The 22,810-nt window shown below is 43.7% G+C and overlaps 2 protein-coding genes across 7 annotated transcripts in view; one reads left to right on the top strand and one right to left on the bottom strand.

Annotated features, from left to right (window-relative positions):
* LOC128684821 (serine/threonine-protein phosphatase 6 regulatory ankyrin repeat subunit B) overlaps nt 1-2,754 on the top strand; it is a 78,930-nt gene extending 76,176 nt beyond the window's left edge. Inside the window, exon 15 of the mRNA XM_070100827.1 lies at nt 2,559-2,754. Coding sequence (XP_069956928.1) covers nt 2,559-2,599 — 41 coding nt within the window. The 3' untranslated portion in view covers nt 2,600-2,754. The remainder of the gene's footprint in view (nt 1-2,558) is intronic.
* The window catches only part of LOC128684676 (uncharacterized), a 170,949-nt gene that overhangs the window by 35,948 nt on the left and 112,191 nt on the right, over nt 1-22,810 (bottom strand). The window lies entirely within an intron of this gene.

Here is a 22,810-nt window from a genome sequence, read left to right as displayed (position 1 = left end):
ACGCGACTTCCACATGTTAGAACTTTTTCCTCGCCTATTCTTCTTATACTCCTTGACTATAAGTCTTGGTATGGGGGAGTGTGAGGGAAAAGTTCAATAGATAGGAGTAGCAAGGGAGTATATAGTAACAATAGTTTCATTGCCGGCTACTTGTTAAGGTAGGGTAAGTCTAGCTCCCGCTATCCCTTCCCCTCCCTCTCCCCCCCCCCCGAAAGGTGACGTGTGGGGCTCCGGTCAAACAGTAAATCACTCGACTCACAGCTACCAACACTACTCTTGAAAGAACAGAGAAGGTCACCTGCTAATCAATGAGTAGAATTGAAGGAGATGGACTAACGTTCTGAGACGTCCCAAATTCTGATTCACTTACCTGTTTGTGTATGCAAGTAGCAGAATATAACCCCTCATCATTGCAGTGGGAAAAAACGGATTATTGACGGCTATAAAATCTGTGAAGAACGAGCCGGTGGGTTGTCACCAACACCTGCGACCCCCCTCCCCATCAGCGGCAACGGCTACGATTTCAACAACACGCAGTGTCACCAACACCAGACACCCAAGTTTTATATATATATATATATATATATATATATATATATATATATATATATATATATATTAGCGTTGAATTCAGATATCATTTATATTTTTCATTTTCTTTAAGGTAGGATCAATATTTCATATTAAAATGTTTTATATTTTAAATTTTCTAAATAATAAAGTGTTTTTGTTCTTTTTCTATTCATTAATTTTCCTGAGGAGGAGCCAGCCTTGGTAATACTGTCTGAAGTTGTTACAGGGCTGAGTAAGCCTTCACAGAGGATAACTCCAGTTCCTTGGATCAAGAGCCCCGCCCTCACCGGCATCTAGACACTCCCTGCAGAAGTCCATTGTTTTAATAAATTCAACTCAGACATTCAAGACCGTGGCTGTGACAGCTATATTGTTTACCTCGCGTGGTCACCACCAGAGCACCACCAGGATACTACCAGAGCACCACCAGTGCACTACCAGAGCACTACCAGAGCGCCGCCAGGGCACCACCAGGGTACCACCAGGGTACCATGGTACCACCAGTACATCGCCACCATGGTTCCACCAGGGCACCAACACCATGGTACCTGCAGGGCCCCACAACCATAGTACCACCAGGGTACCACCAGGACCCCACGGCACCACCACGGTACCAGGGTACCACCAGGAACCCAAGGTACCACCAGGACATCACCATGGTACCACCAGGGCATAACCATGGTACCACTAGGGCGCCATAGAGCTTTACCCCACATTCCTAGAGTTCTCTGGCAGTTATTAACTTTGTTGGTCATGTGGTGGCAAAAAAACTCATCTCAGTCGTAGATTGTGTGGTTCACAACTGAATGTACCCAGGTTGGAGTCCCTGGCGAGGCTCTAGTATTAGCGTCTTCGGCTGGCCCTTACTAAAGTCTCTTAAAGTCTTGGGCTTACACCCGAGGAAACTGTAACGAGTGCAAACGTTGGGTTTTCTTATACCAGCTGTCCCTGTTCACTTACCATTATGTACATAGGTGTCGGTCGACTGTTGCAGATCTCATCCTGGTGAAGAGGAGATCCCTAATGGAAATAAGACTGGCTTTCTTGGGTTATCCTGGGATACTAACCACTGTGAATGATAATTCAAAGTCTTTGGCCAGTTCTGCTAACATACATATTCCCTGTTCGCTATGAGAGGAAGAAGTTCTTATTTAATGTATTGTTTAGATTAGGATGAATGCGTGAGGTTTTGGTTTTGTCAGTTTTATAATGTAGGAACGTGTATGTCAGCGACACCTATGGATCAGTTCCTTAACTCACCGGGTTATTCGTCTGCTGACGTAGAGGTCTCTTTCTTTTCATTTCTATTTTTTTAATTAGTTAACTCTGACCTTTATCAGTTCTCGCCTCGCCCTTCACTGCACTCCTGAGAGCGGCACCAGAGAGTCTTGCTAGGACTGGCATCAGAACTTCTATAGTGAGGTTGGAAGGTGGCGCTATTATTATTACTATTTTTTATTTGGTGGCTGAGGTAATATGTGGGAGGCTGAAGTTATTATAATCATGGAGCGCTAAACCCGTAGGATTATACAGCGCATGCGGGGGGATGGGAGGTATTCAGGCTCAATGCAGGGAACTGGAGCACAGATCCAATTCCCTAGATCAAGAGCCCCTCACCAGCGTCAAGGAACCTCCCTTGAGGGGGAAGAGGAGGCTGAAGTACCCAAGCTCTCCTCCCACTCGGTGTCTCCACTGACCTAAGCTATCACATCCTTTATGAATCATTTTATTACATTGATGTTTTTTTATTGTGTATTCGCCATGATTTCATTATGCTTCATTTAACTTAGCCTGTCTTGTCACCTTTTTTTTTAAGCGCCTCCAGCGCTGTTGGAGTGTGAGCATTGTAACATTTATGAAGGGATTCAGGGAAATGGCTTATCCAGATTTGATTCCTGGAGGTAAGACGCACAGTGCTTGCACTCTGAAGAACAGGGTGGAGAATTTTGAAGTGTTTATAATAGCCTACCTATTTTTCCCCCTAGCTTACAGGTTTAACTTTAGTCAACGGTCCGTGAGGATTTAGGAAGAAGCTGACTTAGTAGTTGCAGTTTTTGTGAAGTGATCCTTGAGCCAGCCAGGTCTCCAAGATGACCAGTGTTGACTCTATACCGAAGTCTACTGGACCTTTGTAGCGCCAGTCATCATCCGTGACCCGATACACCAACATCTGTAACACAACTGCCGTGAGTTCACGTCAACGTACTCGTATTTCTTACTACAGACCTCTGAGGGGAATCTCTTTTGCTCATCAATAATATAGTCCACCAGGGACTTGATCCATAAGTCCTTCGTAGACGAAGTTTCTCAGTGAAATGCAATAAACCTGGTATCGTGTTATTTTAACATTTACCAATCTCGCATGAAAGCATTAATTAGACCTCAATCTGTGATAAGAACTAAACTCAAAATGAATGAATGTGTGTGTGTGTGTGTGTGTCAGTGTCATACCATCTGTAAAGCACATATTAGTGAAGTAAACACTGCCGCCCTCGAAGGTCCACTGCAGCTTTCACGGGCCACACACAGGTGTTGTTCCTTTCATTAATGTGTTGCTTGTTATCAATATTATCTTTAGCATTACCGCGAGTCTCTCCTCAAAACAATCGTGATGGAAAAACCATTTCTGACTTGCCCTTTTAAGCTCCGATCTCTGCTGTTGCCTGTTGTTTTAAATGGTATTCATACTGGGATCTCCCTAAAGGCAGTGTTTGATACATATTGAACCTTCCTGAAGCCAGTGTTTCACACATACCGAACTCCCTTGAAGCCAGTGCTTCCTACATACTGAACCTCCCTGAAGCCAATGCCTGATACAGGGACTTTCATGAAATATTATGGAACATTAGTTTTAAATTTTACACCAAAACTTCAAACAACTTAACCTTACTCAAGATTTACCCATTATAATTTAATTATTCCGAAAATATCTATGGCCAGATTATGTAATCGGTATTAACATCGATTAAAAAAAAAAAATTTCGTATTTTTCAGACAGATTTCCATGGAGTTCTGGGCAAAACTTGACATACGCTCAGGGTTGGCGAAAAGGTCATTGATTTATATGCCAAGTTCACAAGTTATGACTTGCGCTGTATAGCCCTTGTGGTTTAGCGTTTCCTTTTTATTATAATAATAATAATGCTAGTTATGACTAAAGAGAAACACATATATATTTGATATCTACACTAGTATGTGTTATCTCTTTCTTCTTAGATGATTATTATTAAATTCACGAAAAGAGAGACGTAACAAAGCCTTCTAATGTGATGATGGTTCCCCTAAATACGGCTTATTTTTTTTTTTACATAACGGTATATAATAGCAACAAGTTAGTGTATAAGGTACGTGTAACACCTGGGTTATTGATGAAAGTTTTGTAGTCTAATACAGAGGCGAATTTTATAATGGAGACAGTGGAAGAGGTGGAGAGGTAGTGCTAAGGTGCTTAGTCCCTTAAGGCTGTATGTAACCTGTTCGTCATCACACAAACGTACTTCAATACCTTGAAGAGGAAACAGATACCTCACGGTGTATACATCCTTGATCTGGAGCCAGAGGTGGAGCAGCTGAAGATGTCCAATTTTTCAACAATAATGATGGTATACAATGCCGACAAGTTGATGAGTAAGACACACGTACAACACTTGGTTGGCTTCACTGACGAAACGTTTCGCCTGAGTAGCAGGCTTCAGCAATCTAATACAGAGTCGATTTCAATCTTGGAGACAGAAGTCAGGTCAGTAAAAATACTGAAGTGTTACATATGTGTCTGTCATCCAGTATAATAGTCGAATCTGTATTTCAGTAAAGATACCCAGATGCCGCGCTTATGTCTTATCAATTATGTCTTAAGATTATTCAACAGTTTTTAAAATATAAAGAAACGTATGCAAAACTAAGGCATTAAGCTTAATTATCCTACAGAAATATTTGTTTTATAGGTACAGTGGTAGTTGTGGGTACAGTGAGAGGGATATAGATACATATTAAACTAGTAGTTATTACCTTCCCGGTACTCTGTCCTTCAGCGCAAGGCGACACTTCAAACGGTTTCATTTATAAAATAGTTTAGCTCCTCCGCTTTGGTTAGGAGCGTCTGTCTGTGCGAGACCTACCTTCAAAGACGTGATTTATATCACTGTCTTACCCCCCACAACTCTCTTAGAATGTGGGTGGTGGGGGAGCTGAAGATTTGTTCGTTTGTTTACAGGTGCATAATTATTAAATTTATTGGAACTAGAGATTGGTCGGGCGTAAATTAATTAGTTTGTTTATTTTACTGTAAATGCATTTTTCCGGTGCACAAATAAGAGATGATACGAGCAGTGCAGATGTGGATGAGCTAGAGCATACCTGGGATAAGCTTCAGCATACCTGTGCCTGTGCCCCCGTTCACCTAGCAGTGAATAGGTACATGGATGGTGTTCTTACCTACGGTGCCCTTAACCTAGCGGTTAGTAGGCGAGTGTTGGGCGTGGCACCCTGTGAAGGGAGGGGGGGGGTAGTATCCCTTGTTTAGAGCTAGACTTTAAAATGATCGGTAGTATACCCTGTCGAGTGTGGGGGTCGCGATCCAAGGAACAGTAACCGTGAACGAAAAGGGGTTAGCGGATAACAAGGGCGTCTTTCGATACTTGACACGCTTGACAGATGTCAGGTGATCACTCTCAGCCAATGAGCAGTGTCTTCAGTCAGTTAAGTATGGTCATGGTGGTGGTTCCTAAATGCTCGCCTGTATCTAGACTGTAAAAGGACACAAGTGCAACTAATGTGACATTTTATCGTGGCAACGTTTCGCTCTCCAGGAGCTTTATCAATGGCTTGATAAAGCTCCTGGAGAGCGAAACGTTGCCACAATAAAATGTCACATTAGTTGCACTTGTGTCCTTTTACTTTACATATTGTCGGTAATTCTACCAACTTTATTACAATGTGTCTAGACTGTTACTGAAATTCCCAGGGCTTTTTCCTTGCATTGCTCCTGAAGAAGAGTTTGCAATCTGCAACACGAAAGGCCTAGAGTAAGTTTAGTCCCCCCCCGTAGATGTGTGTGTGTATATATATAGGTAGACAAAGCTGAGGATACATTTCGCCCACCAGAGCAAACAAGCCCCTGGTGGGAGAAACGTATCCTCATATGCGTCTTTTTTACACGTCAGTGTTAATCAACAGTTGTGACGTAAGTCAAGAGTCTGCCAGGAACAAAACGCTTATGCCCGAGTTGTATAATAAACAATATTGTTTATTAAAAAGTGTCTATCATAAAATGACCCGTTCAGTGACTCAAGAGCTTAGTCAAAATTTTATTGAGACACCCCGATCAGTTTGGACCTTGGTATTATGACAGTATTCTGGAGAAACATGTTAGACGCCTTTATCGTTAGCAGTGAGGTTGCCGCTGTAAGCCTCAGCGTTCAGTACAACTGCAGAGAGGAACTTGAAGATTGAGACACTTATGCAATATATGAGAATCTTGATTAAGGAAACGTTTCGCCACACAGTGGCTTCATCAGTCCAGTACAAAGCAGAGAGGGGCAAGCAGAGGAGTTTGAGGTAATCAGTCCCTCAGTCTGGAATCGATGTGTTCAGCCCATCAATCTTGTAGAAAGTGATGGACTGAACACATCGATTCCAGGCTGAGGGACTGATTACCTCAAACTCCTCCTCTCCTTACACCTTTCTCTTGTGTACTGGACTGATGAAGGCACTGTGTGGCGAAACGTTTTCTTAATAAAGATTCCCATATGTTGCATAAGTGTCTCAATCTTCAACTCGTCAGTTTTCACAACCATTTATCCTAATACCCATCTTCCACTTACACTCTTCGATCAAATCTCCCCTCATTCTTCGTGTTACAAGTGAATGTAATTTAATTAAGGGACGTCAATCTTTCTTCATAAGGAAGATTTCTAATACTATGTCATTCTTCGCTGAATGTTTCTGATAAATTCATGTCCATTATGTAATATGGAGACCAGAATTGAGCTGCGTAATCCAGGTGAGGCCTCACTAATGATGTATAAAGCTGTAATATAACCATTGGACTTAAGTTGCTTACACTTCTTGATATAAATTCCGAGCTTCAGAACTTTGCACTTATCTACATTGAACTGCATCTGCCACTTTTCTGACCACGAATTAAGTTAGTCTAAGTTGTTGTGAAGTTTAGTGACATCTACGTCTGAATCGATTATCCTACGTATCCTCGTCAAGATCATTGTTATATATAAACAACTATGGGTCTAAAACCGATCCCTAAAATGTTGCACAAGTGTCTCATTCTTCTTCGGAAGAGCCTGAAGAATCCTGGTCCATAGGCGAAAAGTTTCAAACAAGTAACACTTTTTGCGCCATTTGTCTCGAAAAATATTCCTAGATCTATCAACCCAAGGAATATTAGACAGATGGCAGTTTTATTTTGATCCTAGGTTGATAGTGATGCCAGACAGCGACTTCTAGGAGGCATTGTCACCCTGCAGTTAATTAGGCGGTGAATCAATGATCGACAGTGCAGTGACAGTGCTGGCACTGTACTTCTGCAGAGTTCTTAACTGGTGCTTGTGGCGTGGTAGCTCAGGCGTACCTACGGAATAACTGTGTGCTGTTGTCTGGTCAGGTCCGTGTCTCTTTCTCATTTGTCTTCAAGTTGATTGGGCCTGTAATGCCATCAGTCACAGGAAGGTTGTTATTACAGTTATATTCCCATCCTTTGTGCAGCTACACTCCCTTTGATACCAGCATGGTTTGTAATCCTGTTAACTAGGGTTCTCCTCACCTGCGCAGCTAGAGCCAGAATGCCGCTCTAGATAGAGGTGAATTAGTTTTACAGGCCCTGTGGTTGAGTATGAGCAAGTTAAGAGCAATGGTGACCAGCACCCTAGTGAAACCTATGACAGTGCTGTGAACCCCCCTGAAACGATGCACATTAATAGAAGAACGTAGACTTGTATGCTAATAAGGTACAATATACGGTTTATGGAACTTTTCCGAGACGATGTTTCATCCATCGTGTACTTTATCAGTTCTCATGAACAGATAGTCCCTGGTAGGCGAAACGTCTTAAAATGCCATAAACTGCATATTGTTTTATAAACAAAATCAGGTTACGGGAACCGAGTATGGTTCTCGTGACCTGATTTTGTACTCCTTGCTTGTGTTGGACACGTGGATGAGTGTCGGTGCCCAACTGCATGGAGAGTACAATCTCAGTACTCTCTCCACTGAACCACCTGCATGGAGAGTACAATCTTCACAGCCTCACCACTGACCTGGTCATGGGCAAGACGAGAGGATCTTACAAACTTCTACTGACATTCAGTACCTTAAAATTCCTACATGCATCTTAATTCTTAAGCCTACAATATTTCCATTCCAACCTAGGCCTATTAATGTCAACCTTAACAATCTGGTCAGCATCCCTAATCAGCTCAACTTTCGACATTTCAAATCACATTATTCATGTAAAAGGGAAGGATCATACAGCGCCTTGGGAACAGGAGGTAATTAAGTTTGATCCAAGGGAGGGTAAATCCTTGGATCAAGAGTTTTTTTCTATAAGCATGGCGATGCTCTCCCCCACTCACCCTACCTCTCACCAAGTTGTCCGAAGTCACAAATATTCCTTCCTGTTAACTCAATGTTAATTATATAAACTGTGTGTACACCTGACAGACACACAGTATAAATCCATCTAGTCGCAGTATCAATATTTTTTTTAATAATCGTAAAACCCACTTTTTTACTTTTATCCTTGTTTTTTAGGTGTGTACTCACCTATTTGTACTCACCTATTTGTGGTTGCAGGGGTCGAGTCCTAGCTCCTGGCCCCGCCTCTTCACCGGTTGCTACTAGGCCCTCTCTCTCCCCGCTCCATGAGCTTTATCAAACCTCGTCTTAAAACTGTGTATGGTTCCTGCCTCCACTACGTCATTTTCTAGGCTATTCCACTGCCTTACAACTCTATGACTGAAGAAATACTTCCTACTATCTCTCTGACTCATTTGTGTCTTCAACTTCCAATTGTGGCCTCTTGTTTGTGTCCCCTCCCTGGAACATCCTGTCTTTGTCCACCTTGTCTATTCCACGCAGTATTTTATATGTCGTTATCATGTCTCCCCTGACCCTCCTGTCCTCCAGTGTGGTCAGGCCGATTTCCCTTAATCTTTCCTCATAGGACATTCCCCTTAGCTCTGGAACTAACCTTGTCGCAAACCTTTGTACTTTCTCTAGTTTCTTGACGTGCTTTATCAAGTGCGGGTTCCAAACAGGTGCTGCATACTCCAGTATGGGCCTGACATACACGGTGTACAGTGTCTTGAATGATTCCTTACTAAGGTGTGTGTGTGTGTGTGTGTGTGTGTGTGTGTGTGTGAGAGAGAGAGAGAGAGAAAGATAAATGTTTACTTCGGTGACCTCTTCCATCTCATTCCAGAATCTCATGCATGTGCAGACGACTGTACTCTAATATTTACTTATCCAAGAGAGGAAATGCCAGCTGCTCTAGGTTACATCAATTACCAGCTTACAGCTATATCAGCTTGGGGTAAACGATGGCAGGTGTCACTTGCTTCTGAGCAAATACAAATGATGATGGTCTCTAGGCACTATGATAGTAATGCTGGAGCAGTTGGAAGAATGAATGGGAGAGTATTTGTATCCGGGGACGAAGTTGATATTCTTGGGGTGAAATTTGACTTCAAACTGACTATGAAGAACCATGTTGTAAATCTTGCAAACAAGGCGGCCAGGAAGCTTAGAGCACTTCGATGTGTCTCGCATCTGCTCGATAGTAGAGGCTGCAAGATTCCGTATGAGGCACAAGTATGCTCACACCTTTATGCTCCACTTTCTTGGATTGCCTGCCCTCTGTCTCATCTGCGACTTCTTGACAGAACATCTCTCGCCTGGATAGATCCGTCATTTCATCAGAGCCTTCAACACCAGAGGGATGTGGGTGGCCTTACTGTTATGTATAAGGCCAATATTATCAAAGTACCATACTTGGTTCCACTCCGAGGACAGCGAGAAGTGAGTATCGACGCAAGAAGACAGCAACAAGACTAGTATCCTTCCCAAGAACATCACTTCATCTGAGATCATTTATTCCTAGGATAACTCGAGTCTGGAAAAATGTTCGTACAGCATAATGTCAGTTGATCAAATGAAACTGCTGGCCCACAGATGGCTTCAACTCATCCTGCTCCATATTTGTATGTCTCATAACAATAAACCTTGTGGCTTAGCGCTTCTTTTTGATTATAATAATATCATAACAATAAAAAGGCGTTCAAATGAGGTGATGTAGGTAACAGCTTTTAGCTTGTAAATAAAGTTAGGAACTTTAACCAAACCTTGTAAAACCTTGTGTAAAAAAAAAAAAAAAAAGCCTAAGTGTGTGAGAGTGACCTACGAGGTCAAGGTGCTCCGTAAATGTTGTACCTACCCTATCTTACGCGACCTAAACCCACTGTGGAGACTCGATTCTCCGTCCAATTACAACGAAAGACAGTTGAACTCTCGTAGAGAATGCCATGAGAACAAACAAATTAGCATCGAGAAACTTAATCATCTACGTAATTTATGAGTAACATTTCACACACTTGTGTTAAATTAGTGTTAGATAGGGAAGCTCCCTCAAGGGAAGGTTCCTTAATGCTAGTGTGGAATTGGACCAATGTTGCAATTCCTTCAATCGAGCCTGATTGCCTTCCATTCCTCCAGGCGCTCTATGACCCCTACGGGTTTAGCACTGTTACGGTACACGGGAAGAGGAGCGATGCTATGATACACGGTAAGAGGAGCTATGTTACGATACACGGGAAGAGGAGCGATGCTATGATACACGGTAAGAGGTGCTATGTTACGATACACGGGAAGAGGAGCTATGTTACGATACACAGGAAGAAGAGCTATGTTACGATACACGGGAAGAAGAGGTCTTTCGATACACAGGAAAAGCTGTGTTACGATACACTAGAAAATTAGCTCTACGATACGCAGGAAGACAACTCATTGGCTTACGATTTGCAGAAAGATCTGTGACTTCAAATATACCAGAGGAAGAAGTGTTCCATGACTGAGAAGATATAGAGAAAGAGTTCTGTGGCTGTTACCATACACAGGAAGAGTTCTGTGGCTGTTACCAAACACAGGAAGAGCATTATGACTTAAGATACACAGGGCTGAAGGTAGGGGAAAAGATCTGCTCTCTATATATAAACGAATCTCTGTACTAATACTGGGTATTACACTAATGCATTTTTACATGTCCATAATAATAATAATAATATGGGTGCCACAGTTCCCTGACAGAATTATAGTGCAACAGTTCGATACTTCTTGGCGATCGACCTTACCCTCACAACCTACCATTCCTTCGTCATCTTGTCTTGACCCCTCAAGGGAGGTTCTTGACGCTGGTGAGGGGCTCTTGATCTAGGGAATTGGATCTGTGCTCCGGTTCCCTGAAACGAGCCTGAATGCCTTCCATCACCCCCCCCCCTCCCCACAGGCGATGTATAATCCCTACGGGTTTAGCGCTCCCCATAATAATAATCTTATATTTATCTATATTGACTAGGGTGGTCAGTATTCACACGTTTACAAAATTCACAAACTCAGAAGCGGACATTACAGTTTACATTAATATTTCGTAAGTGTCGCTTTGTAATCACAGTGTCAATATTTTTTAGGAATTGTGAAAAGAGAGAGAAATATTATTTGAACAAAAAGAATTAACTGCAGCATCGTCTCTGTTTTTTTTTTTTTCGAGATTAATGAACAACTGTAATGATCTCGTTTACACAGCCTCTAGCATAGTAAAAAATATAATTTCAAGAGGAAATTTTAATGTTGCAAATGTTTCAACACTGAAATGTTGTGATCAATTTGCTTTAATTTTCTCTTCTGCAGTTTGATTTTTTTTTTAGTTCGTTTGCAAGTTCTCCGTCAGGCTTTGTGCCTCAAGGAAATTTGCCTCCGTCAACAAGATTCACTTGTGCTGTCTTTTTCTCTGCTTTATCAGATTTTTTCCTAGCAACTAGGCTACTTCATTTTCTCTTTAGTTGACTTTCTGCACTCTTCTACCTTTCAATGTTTTCATTCTCGCCCCTTCCTCGTGAGGCTTTTTCTTCTGGTCTTCCTCATACACTGAATACCTCATGCATGTGCCTCACAGTCTATCATCTTCACACTGCAAAACTGGCATTAATTATTCTGTTTTTCCCTGACAAAACTCAACATTTGCAAATTCACTGACTTTGACAAATGAACCATTCTCCCTGACGAGTGACAACGAATAATAATAATAATAATTAAACGTCACATAATTGCAACACCATGCCCTCACGGCGCCAGTTATTGTATCCGCTCTGCCACTCCCACATGCAAAACGTCGCTTGTGTTAAGTGTTACAATCACAGCAGGGGTTAAATTTACATAAAGAGAGCTCCCACGCACCCTCAAGTCTCCTTCCCAACTCTCCTTTCATCCTACACACGCTCTCATTTCTCTCCCCCTCCCTTATGTGTATAAGAGAAAGGATGAGAATGGGTGAGAGTAGCCAGCGAGGTCCCCCAAGGATCGGTATTAAGACACTTTTCTTATAATACGTAAATAACCTGCCAGAATAAATCCATTCCTACAAATCAGTGTTTACTGATGATATGCAGTCACAGAGCAGAATCAGAACACTAAAGGACTGAGTCAAGTTACAAGAAGATCTGCTTAGCGCTTCTTTTTGATTATAATAATAATACAAGAAGAACTGGACATACTGCAGAAGTGGTTAAACAAGTTCCTACCAAATTTTAATCCAGACAAGTGCAAGGTAATGCAAACTAGAAAATGTTAAGGAAGAACAAAGTTACAGAAAGCAAATACAGAGGTCCTGGGAGTAATTATTACACAAACTATCACCCGAGGCACGGAGCTTGCTATGTTGGAAAAACCTCAGAAATTTTTTTTTGAGGGCATTGTACTCGACGTATGTCAGATATATTTTGGAACACAGCACCAGCATGGAATCTACACCTGAGAACCCCTCAGGGGAGGTTCCTTGACGCTGGTGAGGGGCTCTTGATCTAGGGAATTGGATCTGTGCTCTGGTTCCCTGAATTAAGCCTGAATACCTTTCCCCCACGCGCTGTATAATCCTACGGGTTTAGCGCTCCCCATGATTATAATAATATACCTGAGAAAGCATGTTTAAAGGCTGGAGAAAGATTTGCAACCAGGCTGGTTATATAAGTAAGATTTGAGCTATTAGCGCCTCTTAATAACTAAATTTGATAGCCTTGTAAAAGAGAAGGACCATGGGTGTCATGACAAACGACTTGCGAAGCACAGTACTTAAAGGTTACGACACCCCTCAAGGGAGGTTCCTTGACGCTGGTGAGGGGCTCTTGATCTAGGGAATTGCATCTGTGCTCCGGTTCCCTGAATTGAGCCTGAATACCTTCCATCCTCCCCCCCCCCACACGTGCTCTATAATCCTACGGGTTTAGCCCTCACTCATAATAATAATAATCGACCTCCACAAATACATCTAAGTCAGCACAATCTGATGAGTACACAACTGTATAGCCCTTGTGGTTTAACGCTTCTTTATTATAATAATGAGTATACACACACGCACACCACACACGCGCACGGGCGCGAGCGCACACAGACACACACAAACACCACACACACACACACACACACCATGTGCGACTAGTCCCCTGCTGCTGCCAAAGCAAAAAGTTATCTGTCGTTGACGCCAGCTAGCATGCTCCTGTTACCTTGTGGCTCACACACACACACACTTAACTCGGTAAGAGCTAGTTAAGAGGCAGGATCAGTTAAGAGTTGACATCCATATCCACGAACAGGCGATTACGTATTCCATGGAGGTGACAATGTGTCCACCATGAGTTATTTTTATTAGTGTTATTATATAAAGCGCTAAACCTGTGCGGGCCAGCCAGCTCAAGGAGTGTTGGAGGCTCGATCCTCCGTTGCCTAAGAACATACACACACTAGTCTCGCTTCCGTTTCACTTACAAGTCACTGGAAACAGAGCGGCAAGACAGGTAAGGGAGGCAGGAAGGCAGATCTGAACTACAAGGTGCTGGTGGTTGTTTGTTCGTAAGAAAACAAAACAAATGTCTCCTTATACGGGTCTTAGACGATCAAACTTAACCTGCTAAAAATCTCACTATCAACCTAAGGTTTTACAACACCCTTAAAACAGGATCGCAGAATCATTACCGAGTAATGCCCTAGAATACAAGAGTAGGTGTGTAATCATATATATATAACAGACCGGCCATATCCCACCGAGGTAGGGTAACCTAAAAAGAAAAAACGATTTTTTTTTAATTTACTAATGTATACAGGAGAAGGGGGTTACTAGCCCCTTGCTCCTAGCATTTTAGTCTCCTCTTTCGACACACATGGCTTAAGGAGGAAGAATTCTGTTCCGCTTCCCATGGAGATAAGAGGAAATTAACAAGAACTATTAACAAAATAGACGAAAACCCAGATGGGTGTGTATGTATATGCACGTACATGCATGTGTTGTGTGAACTAAGTGTAAGTAGAAGTAGCAAGATATACCTGTTATCCCGCGTGTTTGAGACAAAAAAAAAAAACAGCAATCCTATCATGTAAAACAATTACATTACACGGTAGTACCTCTGGGTGGTTGCTGTCTACCAACCTACTACCACAGGACGGTAGTACCTCCCGCTTCACACTTGGAAGTACGGTAGTACCTCCCTGGGTGGTTGCTGTCTACCAACCTACTACCACAGGACGGTAGTACCTCCCTGGGTGCTGCTGTCTACCAACCCTGGGTGCTGCTGTCTACCAACCCACTACCACAGGACGGTAGTACCTCCCTGGGTGGTTGCTGTCTACCAGTACCTCCCTGGGTGGTTGCTGTCTACTACCACAGGACGGTAGTACCTCCCTGGGTGGTTGCTGTCTACCAACTTACTACCACAGGACGGTAGTACCTCCCTGGGTGGTTGCTGTCTACCAACCTACTACCACAGGACGGTAGTACCTCCCTGGGTGATTGCTGTCTACCAACCTACTACCACAGGACGGTAGTACCTCCCTGGGTGGTTGCTGTCTACCAACCTACTACCACAGGACGGTAGTACCTCCCTGGGTGGTTGCTGTCTACCAACCTACTACCATGGATAGCTGCAAGTTGACAGCCCTGACATGCATACTACCTCAGGTACTGATGATGATGGGATTGTAATCAGATGGTAAGCAGTGTATATATTTATGACCTTCTATGACCCTTGGCCTTCGAAGTGAGCTTCTACAGCAGCTGAGGGGGAGGACGGCGGGTGAGTAATTGAATTTCAAGTCTCCTTCTATTCTCGTCGCCCTCGTCACACATCGGCGTTGTGTATACTATCATGGGGATCACCATTAGTAATGTCGCTATCATCAGACATCATCATTATTGTCACCATCATCCCACCACTATCACCATCAAAACACCACCTCAGCACTTCCTAAATACTGTTCATCACCTTCACTCCATGACTACCATAGCTCCACCATCACCACCCCCTCACCTCTCATAGCAGTTTTAGGTCATCGTGATGGAGTATGACAGGGAAACATAGCTGGCTTGTGTTCACACTGTGTAACTGTCATAGCAGGGTAGTGCCAAACTCTTGATACGCCCAGAATTGCAGAATAAAACAAGGAATTTCCTTGCCATCATCTTCAGATTTCCCTACGATTAGGAGGGCCGCGTCATGTGTCACACAGGGAGGCGCAAGCTTGACAGTTTCAGCTCTCGCTGTCACCTCTATTGACCGTCATGAATGACGATGGCGCACCTGTCACTTGTGTCATACAGAATCGAAGTCATATAGACATTAAGAGTTGCAAACTACAGACCTTGTGTTGAGCAAACTGAAACAAACATTGACACGAGCTATTAAATATTTGTTGACGTCTGTCGAGCAAGGGTTTTGACAAGACTAATTAGACATTAATAAGGACGTCTACAAAGAGAATTTACGAAATAAAAGTTTTTTTTTATCTTCGGTTAGCTTTTGTCTACAATTTGCAAAAAAAGTACGACCGGGGTCGATTGTAAAATGATCAGAATCGACTGTAAAACACAGCTCGTGTTAACTGTAAATAATAACGACTCTCTTACTGCTCAGTTAAAAGCAACGTTAGGGAGGCATTAAACTGTTAGGCGTGAGTGTTGGAATGATGGCAGAGGTGAGGTGGTGGCACTGCTGGATGATCATGGTAGTGGCCCTGCTGGGTGATCATGGTAGTGGCACTGCTGGGTGATCATGGTAGTGGCAAAGCTGGGTGATCATGGTAGTGGCACTGCTGGGTGATCATGGTAGTGGCACTGCTGGGTGATCACGATGGTGGTACTGCTGGGTGATCACGATGGTGGTACTGCTGGCTGATCATGATGGTGACACTGCTGGGTGATCACGATGGTGGTACTGCTGGCTGATCATGATGGTGACACTGCTGGGTGATCACGATGGTGGTACTGCTGGGTGATCATGATGGTGACACTGCTGGGTGACATGATGGTGGCACTGCTGGGTGATCACGATGGTGGCACTGGGTGATCGTGGTAGTGGCACTGCTGAGTGATCATGGTAGTGGCACTACTGGGTGATCATGGTAGTGGCACTGCTGGGTGATCATGGTAGTGGCACTGCTGGGTGATCATGGTAGTGGCAAAGCTGGGTGATCACGATGGTGGCACTGCTGGGTGATCATGGTAGTGGCACTGCTGGGTGATCACGATGGTGGTACTGCTGGGTGATCATGATGGTGACACTGCTGGGTGATCACGATGGTGGTACTGCTGGCTGATCATGATGGTGACACTGCTGGGTGATCACGATGGTGGTACTGCTGGGTGATCATGATGGTGACACTGCTGGGTGACATGATGGTGGCACTGCTGGGTGATCACGATGGTGGCACTGGGTGATCGTGGTAGTGGCACTGCTGAGTGATCATGGTAGTGGCACTACTGGGTGATCACGATGGTGGCACTGCTGAGTGATCATGATGGGGCACTGCTGTGTATCACGATGGTGGCATTGCTGGATGATCAACGAAGTGACACTGTTGGGTGATCATGACGGGGCACTGCTGAGTGATGACAGTGGCATTGCTGGGTGATCATGATGGTGGCACCGCTGGGTGATCATCGTAGTGGCACTGCTGGGTGATCATGATGGAGCACTGCTGCGTGATGACAGTGGCACTGGTGGGTGATCATGACAGTGGCACTGGTGGGTGATCGTAGTGACACTGCTGGGTGATCATGACAATGGCATTGGTGGGTGATCATGACAGTGGCACTGCTGGGTGATCATGACAGTGGCACTGCTGGGTGATCACGATGGTGGAACTGGTGGGTGATCGTAGTGACACTGCTGGGTGATCATCGTAGTGGCACTGCTGGGTGATCATGACAGTGGCACTGCTGGCTGCGCAGTCTGCCATGACGAATCCAGTGCACAGTGTGCCATGATGGTGAATCCAGTACACAGTGTGCCATGATGAATCCAGTGCGCAGTCTGCCATGATGATGAATCCAGTGCGCAGTTTGTCATGACTTGGGGAAGATAAGGAACTCTTCAGTGCGGTGATTAACGTGGCTTTTAAACTTGGTAATGCCGAATGTTTACGTGACACGAGGGTTGCCACGTACCTCACTGGTGAGGAGTGCCACGTACCTCACTGGTGAGGAGTGCCACGTACCTCACTGGTGAGGAGTGCCACGTACCTCACTGGTGAGGAGTGCCACGTACCTCACTGGTGAGGAGTGCCACGTACCTCACTGGTGAGGAGTGCCACGTACCTCACTGGTGAGGAGTGCCACGTACCTCACTGGTGAGGAGTGCCACGTACCTCACTGGTGAGGAGTGCCACGTACCTCACTGGTGAGGAGTGCCACGTTGCTCACTGGTCAGAGTAATCGACTCTCAAACGCAAGGTCCTGGATTCGACTCCATGGCAAGGAGGAACATAGTTTCCTTATATACCCCTACCAAACTATGCAGTTGTGGGTTAACCGACTGTTGTGGGTCGCATCCAGGGGGTAAAACATGTGCTAGAACACTCCAGTATCTGCTGGAACGTCCTGTGTGAAAAAATATTCCAGCCTTGTGTGTAAGACACTCCAGTACTGCTGGAAGGTCCTGTGTGAAAAAATATTCCAGCCTTGTGTGTAAGACACTCCAGTACTACTGGAAGGTCCTGTGTGAAAAAATATTCCAGCCTTGTGTGTAAGACACTCCAGTACTGCTGGAAGGTCCTGTGTTAAAAAATATTCCAGCCTTGTGTGTAAGACACTCCAGTACTGCTGGAAGGTCCTGTGTTAAAAAATATTCCAGCCTTGTGTGTAAGACACTCCAGTACTGCTGGAAGGTCCTGTGTTAAAAAATATTCCAGCCTTGTGTGTAAGACACTCCAGTACTACTGGAAGTTTTCAAGTCTTGAGGAAAATAATATTCACAAATTCTTATGATTTTAATTCCGGAAAAAAAAAAAACGGTGAGGCAAAGTAATGTAGGGAAAACTATGTTAATCTCTGTCAATATTCTTAATGGCTCTCAACTGTCCTCCGCTAACACCCTTCTTTATTCCCTTTTCTTTTCCACTCTTCCTGGATGCCACACTGTTTTTTGTCACATCTGTTCAGAATTTTTTCCCTTTTCCTTTCTATCTCCCTCTTATACCTTAGCCACCCCTCGTAACATTCCTGACCTCCACGGCGCATGGCGATACTGAAAGGTCACCAGTGGTGCTTGACCTTTCCACTGTGACCCTCGTGACACCAAGGGATAAAGGGGAGGGAGGGGTAGGGGCAGAGAAACAGCTTCACGTCCCTCCACAGAGGCTTCTTGTTGTCCCTCCAGTACCGCTACCCAACCACCACCACCATCATCATCACCATCATCATCATCACCATCATCATCATCACCATCATCATCGCCACAACCATCAACCAACACCATCATATTTACACACTTGCAAAAGAATTTCTCGGGTATGTTACTCCCACCATGAAAGTGATTATAGAATGAGCTAAGCTATTTAACAAGGAAATAGTTTATATTTACATTCTTAGGCATAAGACACAAAATATCAACATCATACCACTTAGCTCTATTAGGAAGAATATTGTTAAACAATCTTGTTTCAAAAAAATCCATAACTTCGTCTCTGATGATGTCTACATCGTTAAAAGAAAGTAACTTAAAGGACCTTTTGACCTAGTTGATCAGGCCCTGATCCATCGGGAGGCCTGGTCATGGACCGGGCCGCGGGGGCGTTGATCCCCGGAATAACCTCCAGGTAACCTCCAGGTAACCGTGTTTTCACTGTGGTTACCCCATATTTGTCCGTATATATTACGAAATTCTTTCAACATCATAGTTTAAAAATCTTATGAAATATTTTTTTTAATCACGATATCGACACGAGTTCAAATTCTGGATTATATTGATGTAAAGTGATCAACCCGCTCAGTCAGCGCAGGAACAAGGCAGCCTCAATCTTTCGTTCGTTAGGTACACTAAAATCAAGGCCACAGGACAGATACACTAAGGTCAAAGCAACAGATTAAGTACACTATGGTCAGAGAACAAATACATTAAGGCCAAAACAAATAAAAACAAGTACACTATGAACAAAGGAATTTAAGTGTAAAACGTAACATTGTTCGCTCCCTCGAGTGTAATTTCTGTCTTAAAATTGCTAATGGTTCTTCTTCCTTTTTCCCAAGGGAGAGGTTCATTATGTTGGCTCTTACGACGCTTTAATGAGAGCCGCTGCTGCCTACGAGGTATTTTCATTGTCAGGGAGGAATGTTTTCTGAGGCGGGTGTTAAGTCACATGATGACCCGGTTAGTAGCTGAGACACAGCAGGAGTCCCGGCGCTGGGTTTCCACTCTCTTGGAAAACATATCACGTGTGTAACGACAAATTTCAATTACTCTGTTATGGAAAACCTGAGGAAATAAAAGCTAGAATGGAGTATAAAACAAATTTTAACTACGCAATAGAGCAAAAAACTAAAGTGAGGGAGTCAGGAGTAATAATGTAAGATGATCTCACCTTCGAGCATCACAACAATGTCATTATTACAACTGAGAAGAAAGTGATAGGATGGATAATGAGAATCTTCAAAACATGGGATGCCATGTCAATGATGATCCTCTTTAAGTCACTTGTTCTCTCGAGGCCGGAGTACTACTGTACAATAACAGCCCCATTCAAGGCCGGTGAAACTCCTGAACTTGAGAATGTACAGAGAACCTTCACTATATGTACAAGTTCAATCACCTTAATAACCGGGAATGTTTGAAGTCCCTTGACCTGTACTCCCTGGAACGCAGGCAAGAAAGATACATCATAATTTAGACCTGAAAAACCTTGAGGAAGGGAATGGTCCCAAATCTTTGCATTGAAATCACTCCCTACGAAAGTAAAAGTCTCGAAAGAAGGTGCAACATACCTCCCTCCCTTCCCCACCCCCTCCCCGTGAGTACACTAAGATAAATTAAATAAATATCAGGGGCCCAAGACTATTCAACAGCTTCACATCATGAACATCAAAATGGTATACAATACCGACAGGTTGTTAGGTAAGACACATATGCAACAGATAGACAACTTTATTCCGAAACGTTTCGCCTACACAGTAGGCTTCTTCAGTCGAATACAGAAAGTAGGCAGGAACAGTAGAGATGTGAAGACGATGTAATCAGTCCATCACCCTTAAAGTCGTAGAATTTGAGGTTGTCAGTCCCTCGGCCTGGAGAAGTTCAGTTCCATAGTCAGGAACTATCTGAAGATCAAGCGACAGTGCGGAGACTTAAATACTGTCGGAAGGAGAGGTGCAGGGTAGTAGTAGTAGTAGTAGTAGTAGTAGTAGTGAGAGGTAACTGAGAGGTCATGTCCCTCTCAGATCCAACCCTTCTCACTTGAAAAGCTTGTCCAAGGTGTTTTCTGTACCAAGATGCTACGTGTTGCAGTGTCTGACAAGATGAACATCAAAATGGTATACAATACCGACAGGTTGTTAGGTAAGACACATATGCAACAGATAGACAACTTTATTCCGAAACGTTTCGCCTACACAGTAGGCTTCTTCAGTCGAATACAGAAAGTAGGCAGGAACAGTAGAGATGTGAGGACGATGTAATCAGTCCATCACCCTTAAAGTCGTAGAATTTGAGGTTGTCAGTCCCTCGGCCTGGAGAAGTTCAGTTCCATAGTCAGGAACTATCTGAAGATCAAGCGACAGTGCGGAGACTTAAATACTGTCGGAAGGAGAGGTGCAGGGTAGTAGTAGTAGTAGTAGTAGTAGTAGTGAGAGGTAACTGAGAGGTCATGTCCCTCTCAGATCCAACCCTTCTCACTTGAAAAGCTTGTCCAAGGTGTTTTCTGTACCAAGATGCTACGTGTTGCAGTGTCTGACAAGATGAACATCAAAATGGTATACAATACCGACAGGTTGTTAGGTAAGACACATATGCAACAGATAGACAACTTTATTCCGAAACGTTTCGCCTACACAGTAGGCTTCTTCAGTCGAATACAGAAAGTAGGCAGGAACAGTAGAGATGTGAAGACGATGTAATCAGTCCATAACCCTTAAAGTCGTAGAATTTGAGGTTGTCAGTCCCTCGGCCTGGAGAAGTTCAGTTCCATAGTCAGGAACTATCTGAAGATCAAGCGACAGTGCGGAGACTTAAATACTGTCGGAAGGAGAGGTGCAGGGTAGTAGTAGTAGTAGTAGTAGTAGTAGTGAGAGGTAACTGAGAGGTTATCTATCTGTTGTCTATCTGTTGCATATGTGTCTTACCTAACAACCTGTCGGTATTGTATACCATTTTGATGTTCATCTTGTCAGACACTGCAACACGTAGCATCTTGGTACAGAAAACACCTTGGACAAGCTTTTCAAGTGAGAAGGGTTGGATCTGAGAGGGACATGACCTCTCAGTTACCTCTCACTACTACTACTACTACTACTACTACTACCCTGCACCTCTCCTTCCGACAGTATTTAAGTCTCCGCACTGTCGCTTGATCTTCAGATAGTTCCTGACTATGGAACTGAACTTCTCCAGGCCGAGGGACTGACAACCTCAAATTCTACGACTTTAAGGGTGATGGACTGATTACATCGTCTTCACATCTCTACTGTTCCTGCCTACTTTCTGTATTCGACTGAAGAAGCCTACTGTGTAGGCGAAACGTTTCGGAATAAAGTTGTCTATCTGTTGCATATGTGTCTTACCTAACAACCTGTCGGTATTGTATACCATTTTGATGTTCATCTTGTCAGACACTGCAACACGTAGCATCTTGGTACAGAAAACACCTTGGACAAGCTTTTCAAGTGAGAAGGGTTGGATCTGAGAGGGACATGACCTCTCAGTTACCTCTCACTACTACTACTACTACTACTACTACTACCCTGCACCTCTCCTTCCGACAGTATTTAAGTCTCCGCACTGTCGCTTGATCTTCAGATAGTTCCTGACTATGGAACTGAACTTCTCCAGGCCGAGGGACTGACAACCTCAAATTCTACGACTTTAAGGGTGATGGACTGATTACATCGTCTTCACATCTCTACTGTTCCTGCCTACTTTCTGTATTCGACTGAAGAAGCCTACTGTGTAGGCGAAACGTTTCGGAATAAAGTTGTCTATCTGTTGCATATGTGTCTTACCTAACAACCTGTCGGTATTGTATACCATTTTGATGTTCATCTTGTCAGACACTGCAACACGTAGCATCTTGGTACAGAAAACACCTTGGACAAGCTTTTCAAGTGAGAAGGGTTGGATCTGAGAGGGACATGACCTCTCAGTTACCTCTCACTACTACTACTACTACTACTACTACTACCCTGCACCTCTCCTTCCGACAGTATTTAAGTCTCCGCACTGTCGCTTGATCTTCAGATAGTTCCTGACTATGGAACTGAACTTCTCCAGGCCGAGGGACTGACAACCTCAAATTCTACGACTTTAAGGGTGATGGACTGATTACATCGTCTTCACATCTCTACTGTTCCTGCCTACTTTCTGTATTCGACTGAAGAAGCCTACTGTGTAGGCGAAACGTTTCGGAATAAAGTTGTCTATCTGTTGCATATGTGTCTTACCTAACAGCTTCACATCATACATGAAGGGGATTACCAATAACCTCT

This window comes from Cherax quadricarinatus, chromosome 5 (genome assembly GCF_038502225.1).
Source record: "Cherax quadricarinatus isolate ZL_2023a chromosome 5, ASM3850222v1, whole genome shotgun sequence".
Classification (NCBI taxonomy): Eukaryota; Metazoa; Arthropoda; class Malacostraca; order Decapoda; family Parastacidae; genus Cherax; species Cherax quadricarinatus.
The sequence above is the reverse complement of the archived record's forward strand: the minus strand, read 5'-3'. Positions and strand labels throughout refer to the sequence as shown.